The sequence below is a fragment of the Crinia signifera genome, chromosome 6 (genome assembly GCF_055691185.1).
Source record: "Crinia signifera chromosome 6, ASM5569118v1, whole genome shotgun sequence".
Taxonomy (NCBI): domain Eukaryota; kingdom Metazoa; phylum Chordata; class Amphibia; order Anura; family Myobatrachidae; genus Crinia; species Crinia signifera.
In genome coordinates, this window is record NC_139222.1 from 217,373,144 (window position 1) to 217,395,774 (window position 22,631).

General features: G+C 51.4%; 1 protein-coding gene, 1 non-coding gene and 3 pseudogenes across 2 annotated transcripts; all 5 read left to right on the top strand.

Moving 5' to 3' along the window:
* The first annotated feature begins 8,707 nt into the window (after positions 1-8,707).
* LOC146012613 (U2 spliceosomal RNA) lies at positions 8,708-8,887 on the top strand (annotated as a pseudogene).
* A 1,411-nt stretch (positions 8,888-10,298) lies between these two features.
* On the top strand, positions 10,299-10,405 carry LOC146012701 (U2 spliceosomal RNA; annotated as a pseudogene).
* A 580-nt stretch (positions 10,406-10,985) lies between these two features.
* LOC146008969 (uncharacterized) lies at positions 10,986-12,416 on the top strand. Its single transcript, XM_083148848.1, has one exon. The coding sequence runs from the start codon at positions 10,986-10,988 to the stop codon at positions 12,414-12,416; it is 1,431 nt and encodes a 476-aa protein (XP_083004974.1).
* A 6,279-nt stretch (positions 12,417-18,695) lies between these two features.
* On the top strand, positions 18,696-18,880 carry LOC146012639 (U2 spliceosomal RNA). The gene has a single exon (XR_014445774.1). It is a non-coding gene; the product is annotated as a U2 spliceosomal RNA (small nuclear RNA).
* Positions 18,881-20,279: 1,399 nt separating this feature from the next.
* On the top strand, positions 20,280-20,386 carry LOC146012712 (U2 spliceosomal RNA; annotated as a pseudogene).
* The last annotated feature ends 2,245 nt before the right edge of the window (positions 20,387-22,631 follow it).

Sequence of the window (22,631 nt, forward strand, 5' to 3'; positions counted from 1 at the left end):
GAAGCCCTGATGGCACTGCCATTAATGGGCATCACCAGGATGTCCCCGGATGAAATTGTCCAGGACTGTAGCAGGAGACAGGCAGAAGGGGAGTTGTTTATTCAGAGGAAGTTGGAGGAAATGAGGCGCGCTGGGCCTCATCCCTCAAAATCGGACGAACCACCTTGACTTTCTGCAGGCTGTGGGAAGTTTTAATGCCTTGCCCCAAGCATTAAAACGTGTGTAGGGATTATATCCCTTAATGTGAGGGGATGTAGATCTAGATATAAAAGGGCAGCAGTCCTTAAGTATGTGGAGGGTTTAGGGGAAAATATTATTTGTTTACAAGAGTGTGGTTTGGTGGAGGCACCGAGGAGGGAGGAGTGGAAGTGGGGTTTTTCTTTTTGGAGTGGATCTAGGGAGAATAAAAATGATGGGGTGGGGGTGTTGGTGAAGGGGAATAAATATAAAGTAGATTCATATAAAGTAATAGAAGAAGGTAGATGTGTGTTGATTGGGTTTGATTATGGTGGGTGGAAATTTAATCTTTTGAATATTTATGCACATGTTGATAAAAATAAGCGGAAGGCATTATTTGAAAAGCTAAGTTATTATTTAATTGGTAGGAAGCCTGTTGTGATTGTTGGGGATTTAAATTGTGTGATTGATAGAGGAGTGAAAAGAGGAGTGGATGAGGTTAGGAATGATGTTACGAGTGGGATTTTGCGTGGTATGATTGCTGATTTTTCACTGGTGGATGTGGCGAGAGAATGTGGTGGTGGAGTAGCAAATGTGACATACAGAGCAGACAGAGGAATGATAGAATCTAGGCTGGATTACGTGTTGGCTTCAAAAGATTTCACGGGTGAAAGGTTTGAGCAAGTGAGAGTGTGTTTTTCGGATCATGAGTGTATTAAATGTAGCTTGGTATGCAAGGAGAGTGGAAGTTATGGGAATGGGATATGGAAGTTGAATATTGGTATGCTAGGGAATGATGAGGTAAGAGTGAAATTTGCTGAGTGCTATGAGAAGTGGAAGGGGGAGAAAGGGAAGTATGGATGTTTGTTAGAATGGTGGGATTGGGTGAAAGGTGAGATTAGGAAGTTTTTTAGAAAGAATGGGTACAGAATGGCGAGATTGAAGCGAGAAGAGGATGTATGGATGGGAAAAAGATTGGAATATTTGTACAGGATGAGAGAGGATGGTGCGGATGTTGAAGATGAGATACGTGAGACCAAGAATGTGTGCAAAGAGAGAATGAAGGAGAAAGGACGTCAGATTGTGTACAGTGCGAAAGTGGAATGCATGGAGAAGGATGAGAAATGTAGCAGATATTTTTTTAAGAAAGTTTGCGGTGGAAGGAAAGATATGGATGTAGTAAAAGGTGAGAATGGAGAGGATTTGTATGGTGAAAGTATGAGGAATGAGGTTGAGAGGTTCTATAGTGTTTTGTTTGATGTTAAGGGATGTGATGTGAGTATGGAGTGCGAGGTTTTGAGTGCGGTTGAAAGAAGAGTGGAAGAGAGTGACTTGGGGTTGTTGTGCCAAAATTTGAAAGAGAAAGAGATTAAGGATGCGATTGAGAGTTTGAGTAGAAATAAGACGCCTGGAAGTGATGGGTTGCCTGTTGAGTTTTATAGTATGATGTGGGATGTGATTGGAATGGATGTTGTGAATGTGATGGAATATATGTTTAAGAATGAGAAAATGAGTGCGAGTATGAAAGAGGGTGTGGTTGTACTGATTCATAAGAAGGGTGAAAGGAAGGATGTGAAGAATTGGCGGCCAATTACGTTGCTAAACGTTGATTACAAAATATATGCTAAAGTGGTGGCCAATCGTATGAGAGGTGTGATTGAGCAGGTGATTGAGGAAGAACAAGTGTGTGCGGTGCCTGAAAGAAGAATAAGTGAGAATTTGATGCTGTTACGGGATATGATTGGTGATTGTATGAAGCGTGAGCGGAGGATGTATGTGATGGGATTAGATTTTGAGAAAGCGTTTGATAGGGTTGCGCATGAGTTTTTGCTGAAAGTTTTGTTGCGAATGGGTTTTCCGAGTGAATTTGTGTGTAAGATTAGAAGTATGTATGATGGTGTGAGTAGTAAGATTTTAGTGAATGGTTTTTTGAGTGAAAGTTTTCATGTAAGGTCGGGTGTAAGGCAAGGATGTCCGTTATCCCCTATTATTTTTGTATGTGCGTTGGAACCCCTGTTGTGCATGTTGAGGCGTGATAAAGTTATGAAAGGTTATTTGATCCCTGGGAGTGGTGGAAGGAGTGTGAAAGTTTTAAGTTATATGGATGATGTGGTGATTGTGAGTGAGAGTAAGAGAGGGTTAGAAAGGGCTAAATTGTTGATTGGGTTTTTTTGTGGGGCTTCGGCTTTCAAATTGAATTGGGAGAAAACCAAAATAAAAGTTTTTGGGCGTAAGGGTGTGGATGATGTGGGATGTGAGTATGTGGAGGGTGGGATAAAAATTTTGGGTGTAGTGTTTGATGATGATATGCGTGGGAAAGAGAGTTGGTGTGAATTGGAACAAAAGGTGAAAGGGAGATTGAATTTTTGGAAGTTGAGACGATTGACGATGACTGGGAGAGTGTTAGTGGTGAAAATGGTTATATTACCTATGTTGTTGTATGTTGCGTGTGTGTTTATGCCAAATGTTTTGTGTTTGAAAAGGATTAAAAGGGTGTTGTTTTTGTTTTTGTGGAATAGGAGAACAGAATGTCTGAAGAGAGAATGGGTCGTGAAAGAAAGAGCGAAAGGAGGTGTTGATTTTCCGAATGTGGATGTGTATCTGAATCTGAATGTTATTGCAAGAGTGGTGAGTATGATTGAGAGAGATAATAAAGCGGCGTGTATGATGAGGTATATGGCTGGGTGGATGTTTGTTAAATTGAAGTGGTACGAAAGAAAGCTGAATGAACCGGTTGCGGATGATGTGTGTATATGGTATAAAAGGATTAGTGTGTTTGTGAGGAAATGGGAGTTGTCAGAGGTGAGTAAGGAGGACTTTAAGCAGAAAAAGAATGTTGTGAGGAAGTTGAGAGATAAAGAAAGTGTATGCAAGGTAGAAGGGTTGAATGATGGGGAATGTTTGGAAGTGTGGAAGAATGTACGTGTGGATGGTTTGGATAATAGGCAAAGGGATATTGCTTGGATGAGGATGCATGGGATATTGCCGGTACGAGTGGTGCAAAAGAAGCGGGGTCTGACTAGTGTGGAAAAGTGTCCAAGGAATGAGTGTTGTGGGGATGAGTCTATAAGACATTTGGTATGGGAGTGTGATTTTGCAAGAAAGGTATGGAAGGGTTTGGAAGGTGTATGTAAGGAGTTGACTGGGATTGAGAGTGTGACATGGAAGATTGCTTTGTTTGGGATGGGTGTAAGAGGAGGGACGAAAGGAAGAATTTTATGGTTAATAATGGTATGTGTGTTGGAATGTCTGTGGGATGTAAGAAACATATATGTGTTTAAGAAAGAAGAAATTGGAGTGAATGAATGTTTAAGGATGGTATTAGGGAAGTTGTATGTGTGCTATGAATGGGACAAAAAGAAAAAGAATGAGTGCGATGCGGAGGGTGTGTGGAAACACAAAAAGTGGAAACATTGGGTGAAATATAGTTAGGTTGAGGTGGTGGGTATAGTGGGTTCTGTTTAGTATGAAGAAGGCGTTGTGAAAAGTCTATTTTTTTGGATAAGAAGATCAATGGAGATGTCTTTCATTTTGGAATATAAAATATGATTTAAAAAGAACCAAGTATGATGAGAGGATGTGTTTTCGTTAAAAATGAAGTCATGGTGATTGCTGCTCTAAGGAACAGCGACGAAAAAATTCCTAACCTGATTGGTTTTAAAAAAAAAAAAAAAAAAAAAAAAAAAAAATCTGTTCTTATGTGGGCAACTGCCCTATTCAAAGAGAGGAGAGGCGGTTGATGGTTTCAATGCGAAGTCCACATGTGCCTGCCAAAGACATCGTCACGTTCCTGAGCAGATCCTGCACGGTCATCAGGGACCCCACAAGGGTCCTGCTGAGCAACGGGCTCTGGGACGGAAAGTGGTCGGTGGTGGTCAGGCTCCACAAGGACACTTCGTGCCCAGACGGAGTCAAGCACCTCAAACAGTGCTTCTCCCTGGGGGGAACCGCTGGACTCATCTACTACGCGGATCAACCACGCACCTGTCGAAAGTGCAGTGGGAAAGACCACGTGGGAAGAGAGTGCAAGGTCTCGGCATGCAAGTTCTGTCACGTGGCCGGCCACGAGACAAAGGACTGCCCCACGAAGCTCGTCTGCAACCTGTGCGGCAAAGGAGATCACCTCTACAAGGCATGCCCTGACAGAGCGAGGTCCTACGCTGCAGCAGTGAAGGGAGCTACCCCCATGGTACCTCCCCAGCCGGTACAGAAACAGCCGAAGCCGAAGCCGCAGAGACAAGGTGGTAAGAAACCCTCCCCTGCCCCTGTCATTCCCACCCCTCCTCCCCTACCTCCCTCTGTGACAGCACCCCCCTCCACTGCTGCTCACACCCCTCCCTCACCCTCCCGACCTCCTGCCCAACCCACCCCTCTACCCTCCACCCCCTCTGTCCCTCTCCTCTCCGAGGAGGAATTTCCACCCCTTGCCTCTGCAGGTCCGACCCCGCTAAGACGGAAGAGGAAGGTGTTGGAGAGCCCAGCTGCCGACCCGGAAACTTCCAAAAAGGCAGCAGTTGAGTCGGTGGAACCACCCCAGCCCGCCCCCTCCCTCGAGGAGGAGATGGCGGCCTTGGTGGAATGTTACGATGAGTTCGGGCCAACTGAACTTGTCTGCGACAGCGACATCGACCAGCTGCTTGGCATTACGGAACCAGCCCATGAAGGTGATCCAGCTGCAGAGCCGGAAGCTGCGCCCCCCGACGGGAGTGGTAACGTAAATGTATCGTAACCTAACCTGCCCTTTCTCTTAACAGATGGTAGCTTTTAATATTCTTACCATTAATGTGAGGAGCATTAAGGATAAGGCTAGGAGACAGTCTGTTTTTACTTTCCTTGACTTTCAGAAATGTGATGTATACATGTTGCAGGAATGCTCTCTCCCTTTCTCCAGGTCCTACAAGCACCTGGCCCGGCAGTGGTCCCATGGCCCGTCCTATTGGTCCGGTGGAGGTGAGTGTAAGTCTGCAGGGGTAGCCATTCTGATCAGGGGGAGCCTCTTCACGCTGGATTCTGTTCAGGAGCTTGTCTGCGGCAGGTTACTTGTCGTAGACGGCTCCTGGGCAGGGGAGCCTATCAGGCTTATCTGCGTGTATGCTTCACCTATCAAGAATGAGCGTTTGGAACTATTCCAGACCCTGCGGACCCAGCTCGCCACCACCAGGGCTGTAGTGATGGCTGGAGACTTCAACTGCCCGATCGAAGGGGATGGACGAAGCACCTGCAACTCTGCGAAGTTGGACATCACGTCCAATCTGCTCCGGGAAATGGTGGCCGAAGCGTCACTGCGGGACGCTGTGGGCTCCATGGGGGCCGGCTCCGTGAATTTCACGTGGAGCCGCCCCGATGGCTCTGTGCGTTCCCGCATTGACTTTGTGTTCACCTCCCGGGCAGTGCAGCAGGTTAGGCATTCTATGGTTCCCTGCTTCTTCTCTGACCACAGGGCCATTCTCTTCCAAGGTATTCTGGGCCATGGTTTTCCACCTGGCCCAGGCTCCTGGAAGTTGAACTGTGCCCTGCTGGAAAGGGAGGAGGTATTGGCTGAGCTTAAGGATGCCTACATCACATGGAAAAATGACAAATGTTATTTTGACTGTATGTCTGACTGGTGGGAATATGCCAAATCTAACATCCGCAGTTTCTTTCAGGTCAAGGGGCGTATCCAGGCATGCGACCGTAAGAGGAACCTCAGAAATCTGCAGCGTTAGCTCCAGTCCCTGGTGGACCTCCAGCGGTGCGGCTGGGACGTGAAGGACGACCTGGATGAGACCAAAAAGAGCCTGAAAAGGCACTTTGAGGAGGAGTCCAGACGTATCGTCTTCCGTTCCAAGGTGGAGAATCTGGAGAAGGGTGAGACGTGTTCTTCTTTCTTTTTCAGGAAACTCCACTCTGGCCACACGCCCCTGACCGAGCTGCGAGATGAGAATGGCATTCCCAGACAGGGGAAGGAGGGCGTGATGAAGGTCGTCCGCGACTACTACAGCGACCTCTACTCCCCTAAGACGACTGACAACGACATGGCCGACAAGTTCCTGTCAGGTATCACTAACCCTATTGATCCTGCAGGCAGATCGGCGCTGGACGCTCCCCTGACGCTGGAGGAGGTATTCTCTGCCACCAAATCCTTTAGGCAAGGCAGGACTCCAGGTAACGATGGTCTCCCAGCTGAGCTCTATGTAGCGCTGTGGGATCTAATCGGCCCGGACCTGCTCGAGCTGTATGAGGAGATGGTGGTGGAGGGAAAAATGCCTCCTTCGCTGAGGGAAGGGATGATCACGATCTTGTATAAGCGGAAGGGGGAGAGATGTGAGCTGAAAAATTGGAGGCCCATCTCTCTTCTGAACGTGGACTACAAGATCCTCGCCAAGGTACTGGCCAATAGGCTGAAGGCTGTCATCGGACAGATTGTTCATCCGGATCAGACCTGTGGTATACCTGGCCGCAGGATCGCAGACAGCCTTGCCCTCCTCAGGGACACGGTCCATTACGTGAAAGATCGTAATGTGCGCACGGCCCTGATCAGTCTTGATCAGGAAAAGGCCTTTGACCGTGTCTCTCATGAGCTGATGGGTAAGGTGCTGCGAAAATTTGGTCTTGGTGAATTGTTTTGTTCGTATGTTAGCCTTATGTACCTTGATATCCACAGCACGGTGTTGGTGAACGGCTGGAAGACTGACCCCTTTCCGGTCCTCTCTGGGGTCAGACAAGGCTGCCCTCTTTCACCTCTTCTTTTTGTTTGTGTTATAGAGCTCCTGGCCCTATCCATCAGACAGAATCCAGAGATCAGAGGGATCACCGCACCAGGTCCAGACCACCCAGTGGCCAAGTGCTCGCTGTACATGGACGACGTCACTGTCTTCTGCGCGGATCATCGCTCGGTGGCAGCACTCGTCCAGACCTGTGAGGACTTCGGCCGTGCTTCGGGGGCAAAAGTCAACTGCGGGAAGTCAGAGGCCATGCTCTTCGGAAAGTGGCACCTGTCGTCCTCGGCTCCTTTCCCATTTACCGTTAAACCGGACCTCATCAAAATTCTGGGTGTCTGGTTCGGTGATGATGGAGCCGCCCGGAAGTGCTGGGATGAGAAACTTGCAACAGTGAGACAGAAAATTGGACTGTGGAGCCTCAGAGACCTTTCCATCGAGGGGAAAGCCCTTGTGCTGCGGAACGAGATCCTTCCCGTCCTGCAGTACACAGCCCAGGCCTGGCCACCGCCAACTGCGGTCTGCAAGGCCATTACCCGGGCCACTTTCCACTTCATCTGGGGCTCCAAAATGGACAGAGTGAAGCGGAGCATTATGTACAAGGATCCCCTCAAAGGTGGCAAAGGCATTCCAGACATTCCAACTATGCTGAGAGCCTTCTTTGTATGTACTTGCATCCGCAGAACTTTGATTGACAATTGTGCCGGCTCTGCGGGGAACTCCATGTCCCGCTTCTTCCTCCTACCATTGTGGAGGACCCTTAAATGGGACAAGTGGGACAGCTCCATCCCTTACAACTGGACCACTCCGTGGTTTTACCTGGACGTGTCCAAGTTTGTGAGGGAACACCAACTGGAGGGATTGAAACCCGACTTGTGGAAGTCAAAAACTGTCCACAAGCTCATCAGAGCCAAAGACACTATGGAAACGATACCAGGGCTCCCGGCGGCAACTGTTAAGTTTGTCTGGGAGTATGTGGCATCCAAGAGACTGACTAATAGACATAAAGACTTGTCATGGATGGCCATCCAGGGGGGTTTGCCTCTCCGGTCATTCATGCACTCCCGAAACTTGTGTAGGTACAGACATTGTCCCTGGTGCCTCGTTCGCGAGGAAACATCTATGCACCTCTTCTGGGACTGCACCTATGCACAGTTGCTGCTGGATGCCCTAGAGACTGAGTTTAAGGACTGTGTGCCCAGGAGCCACCTATCGTACCATTCGGTGCTTTACGGACTGTTCCCCGGCACACACACTGTTGGGGCGACCCAGGAAGCCTGGCGCCTTATAAACTGTTTTAAGGACGCTGTGTGGTTTGCCAGGAATCGCCTCATTATGAGGAGGGAGAGGATGTCCGTGCAGGACTGCCGCAGGCTGATCCACAGCCTGCTCAGAGACTACTCCATCCGGGATAGCCCTGAGGAAGAAGAGGACTAACCCCCCCCTTCTTCTGGCCCTTTCCCCATTGAACTGAGTGATAAGAACTGTGACGTGGCCCCACTCCCCCATTTCACGATGTCTGTTGTTCTATTGATGTCCTGTCTATTTATTGCCCTCCCCTTATATGTGTCTGTCTGGTCAATAAAGCTTCGGGCAACGTGACTCCCCCTCCCTCATCCCCCTCCCCTCCACCCATAGTCTTATCCATAGTCAATGATTGTTTAAGGTTAGAATGCATAGTGCATAGCATGTCTTATGGTATTTGATTTCTTATGCTGTATTTCATGAAATGTACTATACAGTTTTGCATGTGTGCTGTGTTTTGGCTGTGCTGCGACACAGTATATATGTCTGAATGTTACCGTCTGTTTTTTGCTTTCTTTATGTACAATAAAGATTTGCCTTTTCAATCAAAAAAATCTGTTCTTATCAGTTTAATATCTGATACGCCCCCTATCTGGGGGCCATATATTAAATGGATTTTTAGAACAGGGAGATGGAAGAAGAGCTTGCTCTGTCCACTCCACGCATTGACCTGGTATTGCAGTACTTCCAGGACCGGTGCACCTTCCTAATCTGTTATCCAAAAAAAGACTATTTCCATTCCTGGCACTTAATTTGGAGTATCAATTGTTTGTGCACCTTTGTACTAACTTTTGTATTTAGAAATGCATGCATTTGCTGCTTCAAGGTTTAACCCTTGTGCATAAATACTTTGAAATCCTGCCTCAGTGTATCATTTTGTGACTATTTCTTGACTCCTTGAATTGTACTTTCTGGAATCGAGGCAGTTAAATATTTTTACGTGACACTACACTTGATATCAGCATATGCGGCCTAGCCAAAAGACCGGAAGCCTGCCTAAATTAAATGACTTATCAATCGCTGCGACCTCCCAAAAAATAGGCAAACACTATGTGACTTACCTACGATCTTTCCACGGAAACATCAACTGGATCACAGCAATGGCATTTTTGGACCCCCCTCCCTCTCCATTTGAAATGGCTTGGTTTTTTTTTTTGCTTTTTCTTTCTTGATCTCTTATATTTTTTTTTCTTTTCTTTTTGCGCTCTCTTTTCTCTCTCTTTTGTTTTGGGAAATTTTTTTCCTCTTTCCTCTCTTTTGTTTTTGGAATTTTTTTTCCTTTTTCCTTTCTTTTGTTTTGGGAATTTTTTTTCCTCTTCCATTTTTTTCCGAGCCCAACAATTGATGATCATTGAGAGGGGGATTTAGAAAAAGTATCACTTACCTACTTCGGACCATCATTTGGGTGGTAACTGCCAATAAAAGAAAACATTGGCCCACCCAGCTCACCTACACATGACTGTCCTGTCTGCCTGTCTGTTCCAAGTGACTGTCTGGCTGTCAGGTTCCGCCGGATTCCGAGTGAGCAGCTTGTGATGTCATAGAGGGCAGATTGTGATGTCACACAAAGGGTCCTGCCACATGAATGCCTGTCCATCTGACTGTCTACTACTACTGCTGCTGAATGGGCTCAAAACAGGAAAGCCGTCATTGCACCTGATTGTGCAAGATTCCTCCTTCTCCTCTGCAGCAGCTAGCTGATTGATTTACTCAGCAGCAGTTCGTCAGGGACACAGGCATGCAGCAGCAAAGAGCGAGGAGACAGCTGGCTGCTGCTGCTTGCCTGTTGGTCGTCTGCCTAGTGGGTGTGTGTCTGTTGACGCGACGTCAACAGACGGGGCGGAGCACATGCAAATTTGGCCTCCTACCCAGCTGAGGCACCCTGCCCGCCCGCCGACGACCTAATCACAAAATCAGTTTGTTGGCTACTCGTCCTCCGGTCCCTGTCCAGCACTTCAAGTCCTATTCACACCTGCCGTACAGCCAGGTTTCTTTCAGACTGCAACGACAAAGAAGTGATGTGTGTGTGTTAGATGTGTCCGTGGTGCTGATCTCTTCTCCACCAGTGTTGGTGGCCGGATTCCGGTTCGCGCGCTTTGCTGGGACCCCATTCGGGTTATCGCTTCTCGGCCTTTTGGCTAAGATCAAGTGTAGTATCTGTTCTTATCAGTTTATTCTGAGAGGCAGCTCTGCTCCTTGTTTCTTGGACCGACAACGGTCCTTCTCAGGGCTACCGCTGCCAGGCCGAGAAGAGCGAATTGAGCGAAGACGTCGAGACTGCGAGGAGGAGAAGACATCGCTGAAGAGGGAGAAGCCGGAGAAGACTGAGGGTCAGACTTGCTCTGCTCTGCCCTCCGAAGCGACTGCCGACCCCTCCCCCTCTCGACGCCGAGGAAGAAGCTCCGCCCCCGACTGCGAGGAGAAGAGGATTTCGCCAGAAGAGGAGATCAACGCACCCTAGCCACCTGGGAGAGGCAGACTTGTTGGCTCTGCCCTCTCGAAGCCTTGCAGCACTCCCGAGCTGCCTAGGAGGGTCAGACTTTCCTGCTCTGCCCTCTGAAGCCTCCACCGCTCCGGAGCCGCCGCCGAGGGTCAGACTTTCTGCTCTGCCCTCCGAAGCTCTGCAACGCTCCCCAGCCTCCGTGGAGGGTTAGACTTGCTTTGCTCTGCCCTCTGAAGCCGTGCATCGCTCTCTAGCCACCTTGGAGGGTTAGACTTGTGTTGCTCTGCCCTCTGAAGAGATTTCCTCCTTCCCCTCCTGCCGGGGTCCCGGAAAAGACCCTTTTGCCCCGAGAAGCCGGAAGGATGGCCACAGCCTCCGCTCCAGCCCCCCTCGCCGGGAAGAAGGGCAAGTCCCCGGCCGAAACCCCAGCAAATGTGGCCGGCCCCAGCTCCTGCCCCCCTTCAGGGACACCACCAGCGGTGCCCACCAGGGATGGCTCCAAGGCTACCCCAGCCCTGGAACCCTGGATGAGGCAAACCGTGGTGATGAAGCTGAAGGAGGTGGACGGACAGGTGCCGGACCTTTCGCTGGTGCAATTCGGCAAGATGATGGTCCTGGACCAAGGATTCTCGGCCCCCGAAGTCCTCAGCACCCAGACCTTCATCAAGGGGATCTTTTATGTCACCTTCGCCACCATTGCCATCTGCAAGAGGTATTGGGAGGCGGTGAAAGCGGCGAAGCCTGATTCCCCTCTCTCTCGCTTTGTGGGCAACTGCCCTATTCAAAGGGAGGAGAGGCGGGTGACGGTTTCAATGCGAAGTCCACATGTGCCTGCCAAAGACATCGTCACATTCCTGAACAGATCCTGCACGGTCATCAGGGACCCCACAAGGGTCCTGCTGAGCAACGGGCTCTGGGACGTAAAGTGGTCGGTGGTGGTCAGGCTCCACAAGGACACTTCGTGCCCAGACGGAGTCAAGCACCTCAAACAGTGCTTCTCCCTGGGGGGAACCGCTGGACTCATCTACTACGCGGATCAACCACGCACCTGTCGAAAGTGCAGTGGGAAAGACCACGTGGGAAGAGAGTGCAAGGTCTCGGCATGCAAGTTCTGTCACGTGGCCGGCCACGAGACAAAGGACTGCCCCACGAAGCTCGTCTGCAACCTGTGCGGCAAAGGAGACCACCTCTACAAGGCATGCCCTGACAGAGCGAGATCCTACGCCGCAGCAGTGAAGGGAGTTACCCCCATGGTGCCTCCCCAGCCGGTACAGAAGCAGCCAAAGCCGAAGCCGCAGAGACAAGGTGGTAAGAAACCCTCCCCTGCCCCTGTCATCCCCACCCCTCCTCCCCTACCTCCCTCTGTGACAGCACCCCCCTCCACTGCTGCTCACCCCCCTCCCTCACCCTCCCGACCTCTTGCCCAACCCACCCCTCTTCCCTCCACCCCCTCTGCCCCTCCCCTCTCCGAGGAGGAGTTTCCACCCCTTGCCCCTGCAGGCCCGACTACGCTGAGACGGAAGAGGAAGGTGTTGGAGAGCCCCGCTGCCGACCCGGAAACTTCCAAAAAGGCAGCAGTTGAGTTGGTGGAACCACCCCAGCCCGCCCCCTCCCTCGAGGAGGAGATGGCGGCCTTGGTGGAATGTTACGACGAGTTTGGGGCGACTGAACTCGTCTGCGACAGCGACATCGACCAGCTGCTTGGCATTACGGAACCAACCCATGAAGGAGATCCAGCTGCAGAGCCGGACGCTGCGCCCCCTGATGGGAGTGGTAACGTAAACGTATCGTAACCTAACCTGCCCTTTCTCTTAACAGATGGTAGCTTTTAATATTCTTACCATTAATGTGAGGAGCATTAAGGATAAGGCTAGGAGACAGTCTGTTTTTACTTTCCTTGACTATCAGAAATGTGATGTTTACATGTTGCAGGAATGCTCTCTCCCTTTCTCCAGGTCATACAAGCACCTGGCCCGGCAGTGGTCCCATGGCCCGTCCTACTGGTCCGGTGGAGGTGAGTGTAAGTCTACAGGGGTAGCTATTCTGATCAGGGGGAGCCTCTTCACGCTGGATTCTGTTCAGGAGCTTGTCTGCGGCAGGTTACTTGTCGTAGACGGCTCATGGGCAGGTGAGCCTATCAGGCTTATCTGCGTGTACGCTTCACCTATCAAGAATGAGCGTTTGGAATTATTCCAGACCCTGCGGACCCAGCTCGCCACCACCAGGGCTGTAGTGATGGCTGGAGACTTCAACTGCCCGATCGAAGGGGATGGACGAAGCACCTGCAACTCTGCGAAGTTGGACATCACGTCCAATCTGCTCCGGGAAATGGTGGCCGAAGCGTCACTGCGGGACGCTGTGGGCTCCATGGGGGGAGGCTCCGTGAATTTCACGTGGAGCCGCCCCGATGGCTCTGTGCGTTCCCGCATTGACTTCGTGTTCACCTCCCGGGCAGTGCAGCAGGTTAGGCATTCTATGGTTCCCTGCTTCTTCTCTGACCACAGGGCCATTCTCTTCCAAGGTATCCTGGGCCATGGTTTTCCACCTGGCCCAGGCTCCTGGAAGTTGAACTGTGCACTGCTGGAAAAGGAGGAGGTATTGGCTGAACTTAAGGATGCCTACATCACATGGAAAAATGACAAATGCTATTTTGACTGTATGTCTGACTGGTGGGAATATGCCAAATCTAACATCCGCAGTTTCTTTCAGGTCAAAGGGCGTATCCAGGCATGCGACCGTAAGAGGAACCTCAGAAATCTGCAGCGTGAGCTCCAGTCCCTGGTGGACCTCCAGCGGTGCGGCTGGGACGTGAAGGACGACCTGGATGAGACCAAAAAGAGCCTGAAAAGGCACTTTGAGGAGGAGTCCAGACGTATCGTCTTCCGTTCCAAGGTGGAGAATCTGGAGAAGGGTGAGAAGTGCTCTTCTTTCTTTTTCAGGAAACTCCACTCTGGCCACACGCCCCTGACCGAGCTGCGAGATGAGAATGGCATTCCCAGACAGGGGAAGGAGGGCGTGATGAAGGTCGTCCGCGACTACTACAGCGACCTCTACTCCCCTAAGACGACTGACAACGACATGGCCGACAAGTTCCTGTCAGGTATCACTAACCCTATTGATCCTGCAGGCAGATCGGCGCTGGACGCTCCCCTGACGCTGGAGGAGGTATTATCTGCCACCAAATCCTTTAGGCAAGGCAGGACTCCAGGTAACGATGGTCTCCCAGCTGAGCTCTATGTAGCGCTGTGGGATCTAATCGGCCCGGACCTGCTCGAGCTGTATGAGGAGATGGTGGTGGAGGGAAAAATGCCTCCTTCGCTGAGGGAAGGGATGATCACGATCTTGTATAAGCGGAAGGGGGAGAGATGTGAGCTGAAAAATTGGAGGCCCATCTCTCTTCTGAACGTGGACTACAAGATCCTCGCCAAGGTACTGGCCAATAGGCTGAAGGCTGTCATCGGACAGATTGTTCATCCGGATCAGACCTGTGGTATACCTGGCCGCAGGATCGCAGACAGCCTTGCCCTCCTCAGGGACACGGTCCATTACGTGAAAGATCGTAATGTGCGCACGGCCCTGATCAGTCTTGATCAGGAAAAGGCCTTTGACCGTGTCTCTCATGAGCTGATGGGTAAGGTGCTGCGAAAATTTGGTCTTGGTGAATTGTTTTGTTCGTATGTTAACCTTATGTACCTCGATATCCACAGCACGGTGTTGGTGAACGGCTGGAAGACTGACCCCTTTCCGGTTCTCTCTGGGGTCAGACAAGGCTGCCCTCTTTCACCTCTTCTTTTTGTTTGTGTTATAGAGCTCCTGGCCCTATCCATCAGACAGAATCCAGAGATTAGAGGGATCACCGCACCAGGTCCAGACCACCCAGTGGCCAAGTGCTCGCTGTACATGGACGACGTCACTGTCTTCTGCGCGGATCAACGCTCGGTGGCAGCACTCGTCCAGACCTGTGAGGACTTCGGCCGTGCTTCGGGGGCAAAAGTCAACTGCGGGAAGTCAGAAGCCATGCTCTTCGGAAACTGGCACCTGTCATCCTCGGCTCCTTTCCCATTTACCGTCAAACCGGACCTCATCAAAATTCTGGGTGTCTGGTTCGGTGATGATGGAGCCGCCCGGAAGTGCTGGGATGAGAAACTTGCTACAGTGAGACAGAAAATTGGACTGTGGAGCCTCAGAGACCTTTCCATCGAAGGGAAAGCCCTTGTGCTGCGGAACGAGATCCTTCCCGTCCTGCAGTACACAGCCCAGGCCTGGCCGCCGCCAACTGCGGTCTGCAAGGCCATTACCCGGGCCACTTTCCACTTCATCTGGGGCTCCAAAATGGACAGAGTGAAGCGGAGCATTATGTACAAGGATCCCCTCAAAGGTGGCAAAGGCATTCCAGACATTCCAACTATGCTGAGAGCCTTCTTTGTATGTACGTGCATCCGCAGAACTTTGATTGACAGTTGTGCCGGCTCTGCGGGGAACTCCATGTCCCGCTTCTTCCTCCTACCACTGTGGAGGACCCTTAAATGGGACAAGTGGGACAGCTCCATCCCTTACAACTGGACCACTCCGTGGTTTTACCTGGACGTGTCCAAGTTTGTGAGGGAACACCAACTGGAGGGATTAAAACCCGACTTGTGGAAGCCAAAAACTGTCCACAAGCTCATCAGAGCCAAAGACACTATGGAATCGATCCCAGGGCTCCCGGCGGCAACTGTTAAGTTTGTCTGGGAGTGCGTGGCATCCAAGAGACTGACTAATAGACATAAAGACTTGTCATGGATGGCCATCCAGGGGGGTTTGCCTCTCCGGTCATTCATGCACTCCCGAAACTTGTGTAGGTACAGACATTGTCCCTGGTGCCTCGTTCGCGAGGAAACATCTATGCACCTCTTCTGGGACTGCACCTATGCACAGTTGCTGCTGGATGCCCTAGAGACTGAGTTTAAGGACTGTGTGCCCAGGAGCCACCTATCGTACCATTCGGTGCTTTACGGACTGTTCCCCGGCACACACACTGTTGGGGCGACCCAGGAAGCCTGGCGCCTTATAAACTGTTTTAAGGACGCTGTGTGGTTTGCCAGGAATCGCCTCATTATGAGGAGGGAGAGGATGTCCGTGCAGGACTGCCGCAGGCTGATCCACAGCCTGCTCAGAGACTACTCCATCCGGGATAGCCCTGAGGAAGAAGAGGACTAACCCCCCCCTTCTTCTGGCCCTTTCCCCATTGAACTGAGTGATAAGAACTGTGACGTGGCCCCACTCCCCCATTTCACGATGTCTGTTGTTTTATTGATGTCCTGTCTATTTATTGCCCTCCCCTTATATGTGTCTGTCTGGTCAATAAAGCTTCGGGCAACGTGACTCCCCCTCCCTCATCCCCCTCCCCTCCACCCATAGTCTTATCCATAGTCAATGATTGTTTAAGGTTAGAATGCATAGTGCATAGCATGTCTTATGGTATTTGATTTCTTATACTGTATTTCATGAAATGTACTATACAGTTTTGCATGTGTGCTGTGTTTTGGCTGTGCTGCGACACAGTATATATGTCTGAATGTTACCGTCTGTTTTTTGCTTTCTTTATGTACAATAAAGATTTGCCTTTTCAATCAAAAAAAATCTGTTCTTATCAGTTGGGTATGGACTGGCCTCTGGCAGAGAATAGAGAAAGGTGAGACTGAGTAGCTGCTCTGATGGGCGGAGGGTGTGGGACCCCTCTGTTTTTTCCCGGGAGTAGTGAAAAGTCTCACTGAGTATCTTCACCTCTGCCTTTGGTAGGAGGTGTTGTTTCCGTAAATCCACTGGTAAGAGGGGGGGAGAAACACTGGGCCTAGTAGTTTGACTCTCTTGACGGGGTTTGTAGCCCCCGAAGGATGAGTCAGCGAAAGGCTCAGTCTAGTATCCAATCCCAGGGAGCGGAGAAAGGTTGGGACTGAGTAGATGGCTCCTGTTCCAGAGGTTCGTAGCCTCTGATGGGGAGACCGCGAAAGGCCCAGCTTAGTACCTTAACCCTGGGAGCGGAGAAACACTGGGACTGAGTAGATTGCTCTTCCGGAGGGGGTGCAGCCCCTAAGGGAGTCTTTCGAAAGGCCCAGTGGAGTACCCATTCCCATGCCAGGGGCTGGAAAATGCCTGCTGGTGAGACGGAGAAAAGCTTGGTCGGACGCTGAAGGGTCGGCTGCCTGGAGCCCGAGGCTGCACTGTGCCCCCGGGGAAACTCGGGGGTGCCTGATCTGCACTGGTGTCCAGCACCATGCACTTTATGGCACACACACTGCGCACTTCCCTCTAGGTTAGGCTACACGTCCTTACCTCGTCCTTTTGGATGGGGTAGGACAATTTTTTACACCCCCACCCCGGCCTTCTGGCTAGGGCCTCTTTTATTTATTTCTTTGATTTGCACTTTTGAGCACTTCACGTTTTTCGTTAGTTTGTCACGTTTTTTGATTTGGGTAGTGCGGCTGTCCCTAACGGGCCTTCCGTTCCCCAAACGTGGCTGGGACTCTTCACCTTTTGGGGAGAGTCCCGGTCCCCTCGAGGGCAACCCCGAGCCGCAAGGCGGAGGGAAGCCTAAGTCGGGTCTCTCCAAAGCACGGGCTGCAGAGGACCCACCGTCCGAAACCCTTCCGGGGGTGGAGGAAAAGCGGGTCTCTCTAAGCTTCGGCGAAGAGGACCCACCGATCCCTTTTTTCCCTTCCTTGGCCTTATGGTTGAGGGGGGTTAGGGGAACCATGGGGCCTTTCTCCTTTGGGAGAGGGCCACACGTTCGTACGGCTGCCCCCTTTGCACGTGTTTAGGCACAGCACTGGTGGTGGTGGGAGCACACCTCGGGCTCCCTGAGTTTCTTCAAACTTTATCTGTTCTTATCAGTTTGGTATGGACTGGCCTCTGGCAGAGAATAGAGAAAGGTGGGACTGAGTAGCTGCTCTGATGGGCGGAGGGTGTGGGACCCCTCTGTTTTTTCCCGGGAGCAGTGAAAAGTCTCACTAAGTATCTTCACCTCTGCCTTTGGTAGGAGGTGTTGTTTCCGTAAATCCACTGGTAAGAGGGGGGGAGAAACACTGGGCCTAGTAGTTTGACTCTCTTGACGGGGTTTGTAGCCCCCGAAGGATGAGACAGCGAAAGGCTCAGTCGAGTATCCATTCCCAGGGAGCGGAGAAAGGTTGGGACTGAGTAGATGGCTCCTGTTCCAGAGGATCGCAAGCCTCTGAGGGGGAGACCGCGAAAGGCCCAGCTTAGTACCTTAACCCTGGGAGCGGAGAAACACTGGGACTGAGTAGATTGCTCTTCCGGAGGGGGTGCAGCCCCTAAGGGAGTCTTTCGAAAGGCCCAGTGGAGTACCCATTCCCATGCCAGGGGCTGGAAAGTGCCTGCTGTTGAGACGGAGAAACACTTGGTCGGACGCTGACTGGCTGGCTGCTTGGAGTCCGAGGCTGCACTGTGCCCCCGGGGAAACTCGGGGGTGCCGAACATGCACGGGTGATCCCAAAATCACCATGCACTAGTATGGCACTAGCACTGCGCACTTCCCCTCTAGGTTAGCGCTTCACGTCCTTACCTCGTCCTTTTGGATGGGGTAGGACAATTTTTCACACCCCCACCCCGGCCTTCTGGCTGGGGTCCTCTTTATTATTTATTTCTCTTCCTCTTCACGTTCGTGCACTTTTCACGTTTTCTGTTTTTTGTAGTGTGTCACGTTTTTTTGGGTTGTGTGGTCGTCCCTTACGGGCCTTCCATTTCCCCAATGTGCCGAAGCTCTCGCCTTTTGGGGAGAGCTTCGGTCCCCCCGAGGACGACCCCGAGCCGCAAGGCAGAGGGAAGTCCACTGCGGGTCTCTCCAAAGCATGGGCTGCGGAGGACCCACCGTCCTAACCCTTTCGGGGGTTGAGGAATGAGGGTCTCTCTAAGCTTCGGCGAAGAGGACCCACCGTTCCCTATTTTCCCCTTGTCGGCCTTATGGCTGAGAGGGGTTAGGGGAAAAACGGGGCCCGTCTCCTTCGGGAGATAAGCCCACTCGATCGCACGGCCGCTTCTGCACGTGTTTAGGCACAGCACTGGTGGTAGGGAGCACACCTCGGGCTCCTGAGTTTCTTCAAACTCATCTGTTCTTATCAGTTTAATATCTGATACGCCCCCTATCTGGGGGCCATATATTAAATGGATTTTTAGAACAGGGAGATGGAAGAAGAGCTTGCTCTGTCCACTCCACGCATTGACCTGGTATTGCAGTACTTCCAGGACCGGTGCACCTTCCTAATCTGTTATCCAAAAAAAGACTATTTCCATTCCTGGCACTTAATTTGGAGTATCAATTGTTTGTGCACCTTTGTACTAACTTTTGTATTTAGAAATGCATGCATTTGCTGCTTCAAGGTTTAACCCTTGTGCATAAATACTTTGAAATCCTGCCTCAGTGTATCATTTTGTGACTATTTCTTGACTCCTTGAATTGTACTTTCTGGAATCGAGGCAGTTAAATATTTTTACGTGACACTACACTTGATATCAGCATATGCGGCCTAGCCAAAAGACCGGAAGCCTGCCTAAATTAAATGACTTATCAATCGCTGCGACCTCCCAAAAAATAGGCAAACACTATGTGACTTACCTACGATCTTTCCACGGAAACATCAACTGGATCACAGCAATGGCATTTTTGGACCCCCCTCCCTCTCCATTTGAAATGGCTTGGTTTTTTTTTTTTGCTTTTTCTTTCTTGATCTCTTATATTTTTTTTGCTTTTCTTTTTGCGCTCTCTTTTCTCTCTCTTTTGTTTTGGGAAATTTTTTTCCTCTTTCCTCTCTTTTGTTTTGGGAATTTTTTTTCCTTTTTCCTTTCTTTTGTTTTGGGAATTTTTTTTCCTCTTCCATTTTTTTCCGAGCCCAACAATTGATGATCATTGAGAGGGGGATTTAGAAAAAGTATCACTTACCTTCTTCGGACCATCATTTGGGTGGTAACTGCCAATAAAAGAAAACATTGGCCCACCCAGCTCACCTACACATGACTGTCCTGTCTGCCTGTCTGTTCCAAGTGACTGTCTGGCTGTCAGGTTCCGCCGGATTCCGAGTGAGCAGCTTGTGATGTCATAGAGGGCAGATTGTGATGTCACACAAAGGGTCCTGCCACATGAATCTGACTGTCTACTACTGCTGCTGAATGGGCTCAAAACAGGAAAGCCGTCATTGCACCTGATTGTGCAAGATTCCTCCTTCTCCTCTGCAGCAGCTAGCTGATTGATTTACTCAGCAGCAGTTCGTCAGGGACACAGGCATGCAGCAGCAAAGAGCGAGGAGACAGCTGGCTGCTGCTGCTTGCCTGTTGGTCGTCTGCCTAGTGGGTGTGTGTCTGTTGACGCGACGTCAACAGACGGGGCGGAGCACATGCAAATTTGGCCTCCTACCCAGCTGAGGCACCCTGCCCGCCCGCCGACGACCTAATCACAAAATCAGTTTGTTGGCTACTCGTCCTCCGGTCCCTGTCCAGCACTTCAAGTCCTATTCACACCTGCCGTACAGCCAGGTATCTTTCAGACTGCAACGACAAAGAAGTGATGTGTGTGTGTTAGATGTGTCCGTGGTGCTGATCTCTTCTCCACCAGTGTTGGTGGCCGGATTCCGGTTCGCGCGCTTTGCTGGGACCCCATTCGGGTTATCGCTTCTCGGCCTTTTGGCTAAGATCAAGTGTAGTATCTGTTCTTATCAGTTCATTCTGAGAGGCAGCTCTGCTCCTTGTTTCTTGGACCGACAACGGTCCTTCTCAGGGCTACCGCTGCCAGGCCGAGAAGAGCGAATTGAGCGAAGACGTCGAGACTGCGAGGAGGAGAAGACATCGCTGAAGAGGGAGAAGCCGGAGAAGACTGAGGGTCAGACTTGCTCTGCTCTGCCCTCCGAAGCGACTGCCGACCCCCCCACCTCTCGACGCCGAGGAAGAAGCTCCGCCCTCGACTGCGAGGAGAAGAGGATTTCGCCTGAAGAGGAGATCAACGCACCCTAGCCACCTGGGAGAGGCAGACTTTTTTGCTCTGCCCTCTCGAAGCCTTGCAGCACTCCCGAGCTGCCTAGGAGGGTCAGACTTTTCTGCTCTGCCCTCTGAAGCCTCCACCGCTCCGGAGCCGCCGCCGAGGGTCAGACTTTCTGCTCTGCCCTCCGAAGCTCTGCAACGCTCCCCAGCCTCCGTGGAGGGTTAGACTTGCTTTGCTCTGCCCTCTGAAGCCGTGCATCGCTCTCTAGCCTCCTTGGAGGGTTAGACTTGTGTTGCTCTGCCCTCTGAAGCGTCCCCTTCATCTCCTCCTCTCGTCGCCGGAGAAGACCCTTTGCCTCGACTTCAGCTGCCCCGAGAAGCCGGAAGGATGGCCACCGCCTCCACTTCGGCCCCCCTCGCTGGGAGGAAGCCCGGGAAGAAGGGTAAGTCACCGGCCGAATGCCCGACCAGATTGGCCGGCCCTAACTCCACTGCCCCTTCTGTGACACCACCATCGGTGCCCGCCCAGGACCATTCCAAAGGCGTCCCAGCCCTGGAGCCCTGGATGAGGCAAACCGTGGTGATGAAGCTAAAGGAGGTAGATGGCCAGGTGCCGGACATGACGGTTGAGTACTTCGGCAAGAAGATGGTCCTGGAGCAAGGATTCTCTGCACCTGAAATGCTCAGCGTCCAGAGCTTCTTCAGAGGCATCTTCTACGCCACCTTTGCCTCCATCGCAATCTGCAAGAGGTATTGGGAAGCGGTGAAAGCGGCGAAGCCTGAGTCCCCTCTCTCTCGCTTTGTGGGCAACTGCCCTATCCAAAGAGAGGAGAGGCGGGTGACGGTTTCAATGCGAAGCCCACACACAAACATCAAGGACATCGTCACTTTTCTCAGCAGATCCTGCACCGTCATAAAGGACCCCACAAGGATCCTTTACGAGAATGGACTCTGGACTGGAAAGTGGTCGGTGATTGTCAGGCTGCACAAGGACACTTCGTGCCCAGATGGAGTCAAGCACCTCAGACCGTGCTTCTCCCTGGGGGGAACTGCAGGACTTATCCACTACGTGGACCAGCCACGCACTTGTCGTAAGTGTGATGGGAAGGACCACTTTGGGAAGGAATGCAAGGTCCTGGCTTGCAAGATTTGTCGACTGGCCGGCCACGAGACAAAGGACTGCCCCACGAAGAAGACTTGCAACCTGTGCGGCTCAGTGGATCATGTCTACAAGGACTGTCCAAGTAGAGCAAGATCCTACGCCGCAGCAGCATCGGGTGTGATCGTCCCCCCCAAGGTGCCACCCACACCGGTGCAAAGGAAGAAGGTTCCGCAAAAGCAAGTTGGTAAGAAACCTTCCCCCACCATTCCTAACCCTCCTCCCCTCCCTCCCTCTGTGACAGCTACTCCCATCCCGGCTGCTCGCACCACCCCTCCTCCCTCACCCTCCCGACCTGTGATCCAACCCACCCTTCCTCCCACCACCCCCTCTCGCCCCCTCTCTGTCCCTCTCCTCTCCGAGGAAGAGTTTCCACCACTTGCCCATGCAGGAAATGTACAGCCGAGAAGGAAGAGGAAGGAGTTAGACAGCCCAGCTGCTGACCCAGAATCTTCCAAGAAAGCGGCAGTCGAATCGGTCGAGCCAGACCAGGACTCCCTCACCCTCGAGGAGGAGATGGAGGCATATGCAGAGGTCTTCGAGGAGAGTGGGGTGCCTGAGCTCGACAGCCTCAACAACATCGACCAACTGCTCAACAACATCGAGACACCCCAGCAGGGAGATCCGGTGGCCGACCCAGAGGAAGCACCTCCCGATGGGAGTGGTAAAGTATACGTATCGCCACAGTAACCTTTTTCTCTTAACAAATGGTAGCTTTTAATCTTTTTACCATTAATGTAAGGAGCATTAAGGATAAGTGCAGACGTCAATCTATCTTTGCTTTTCTTGACATTCAGAAATGTGATGTGTATATGTTGCAGGAATGCTCTCTCCCTTTCTCCAGGTCCTACAGGCACCTGGCCCGGCAGTGGTCCCATGGTCC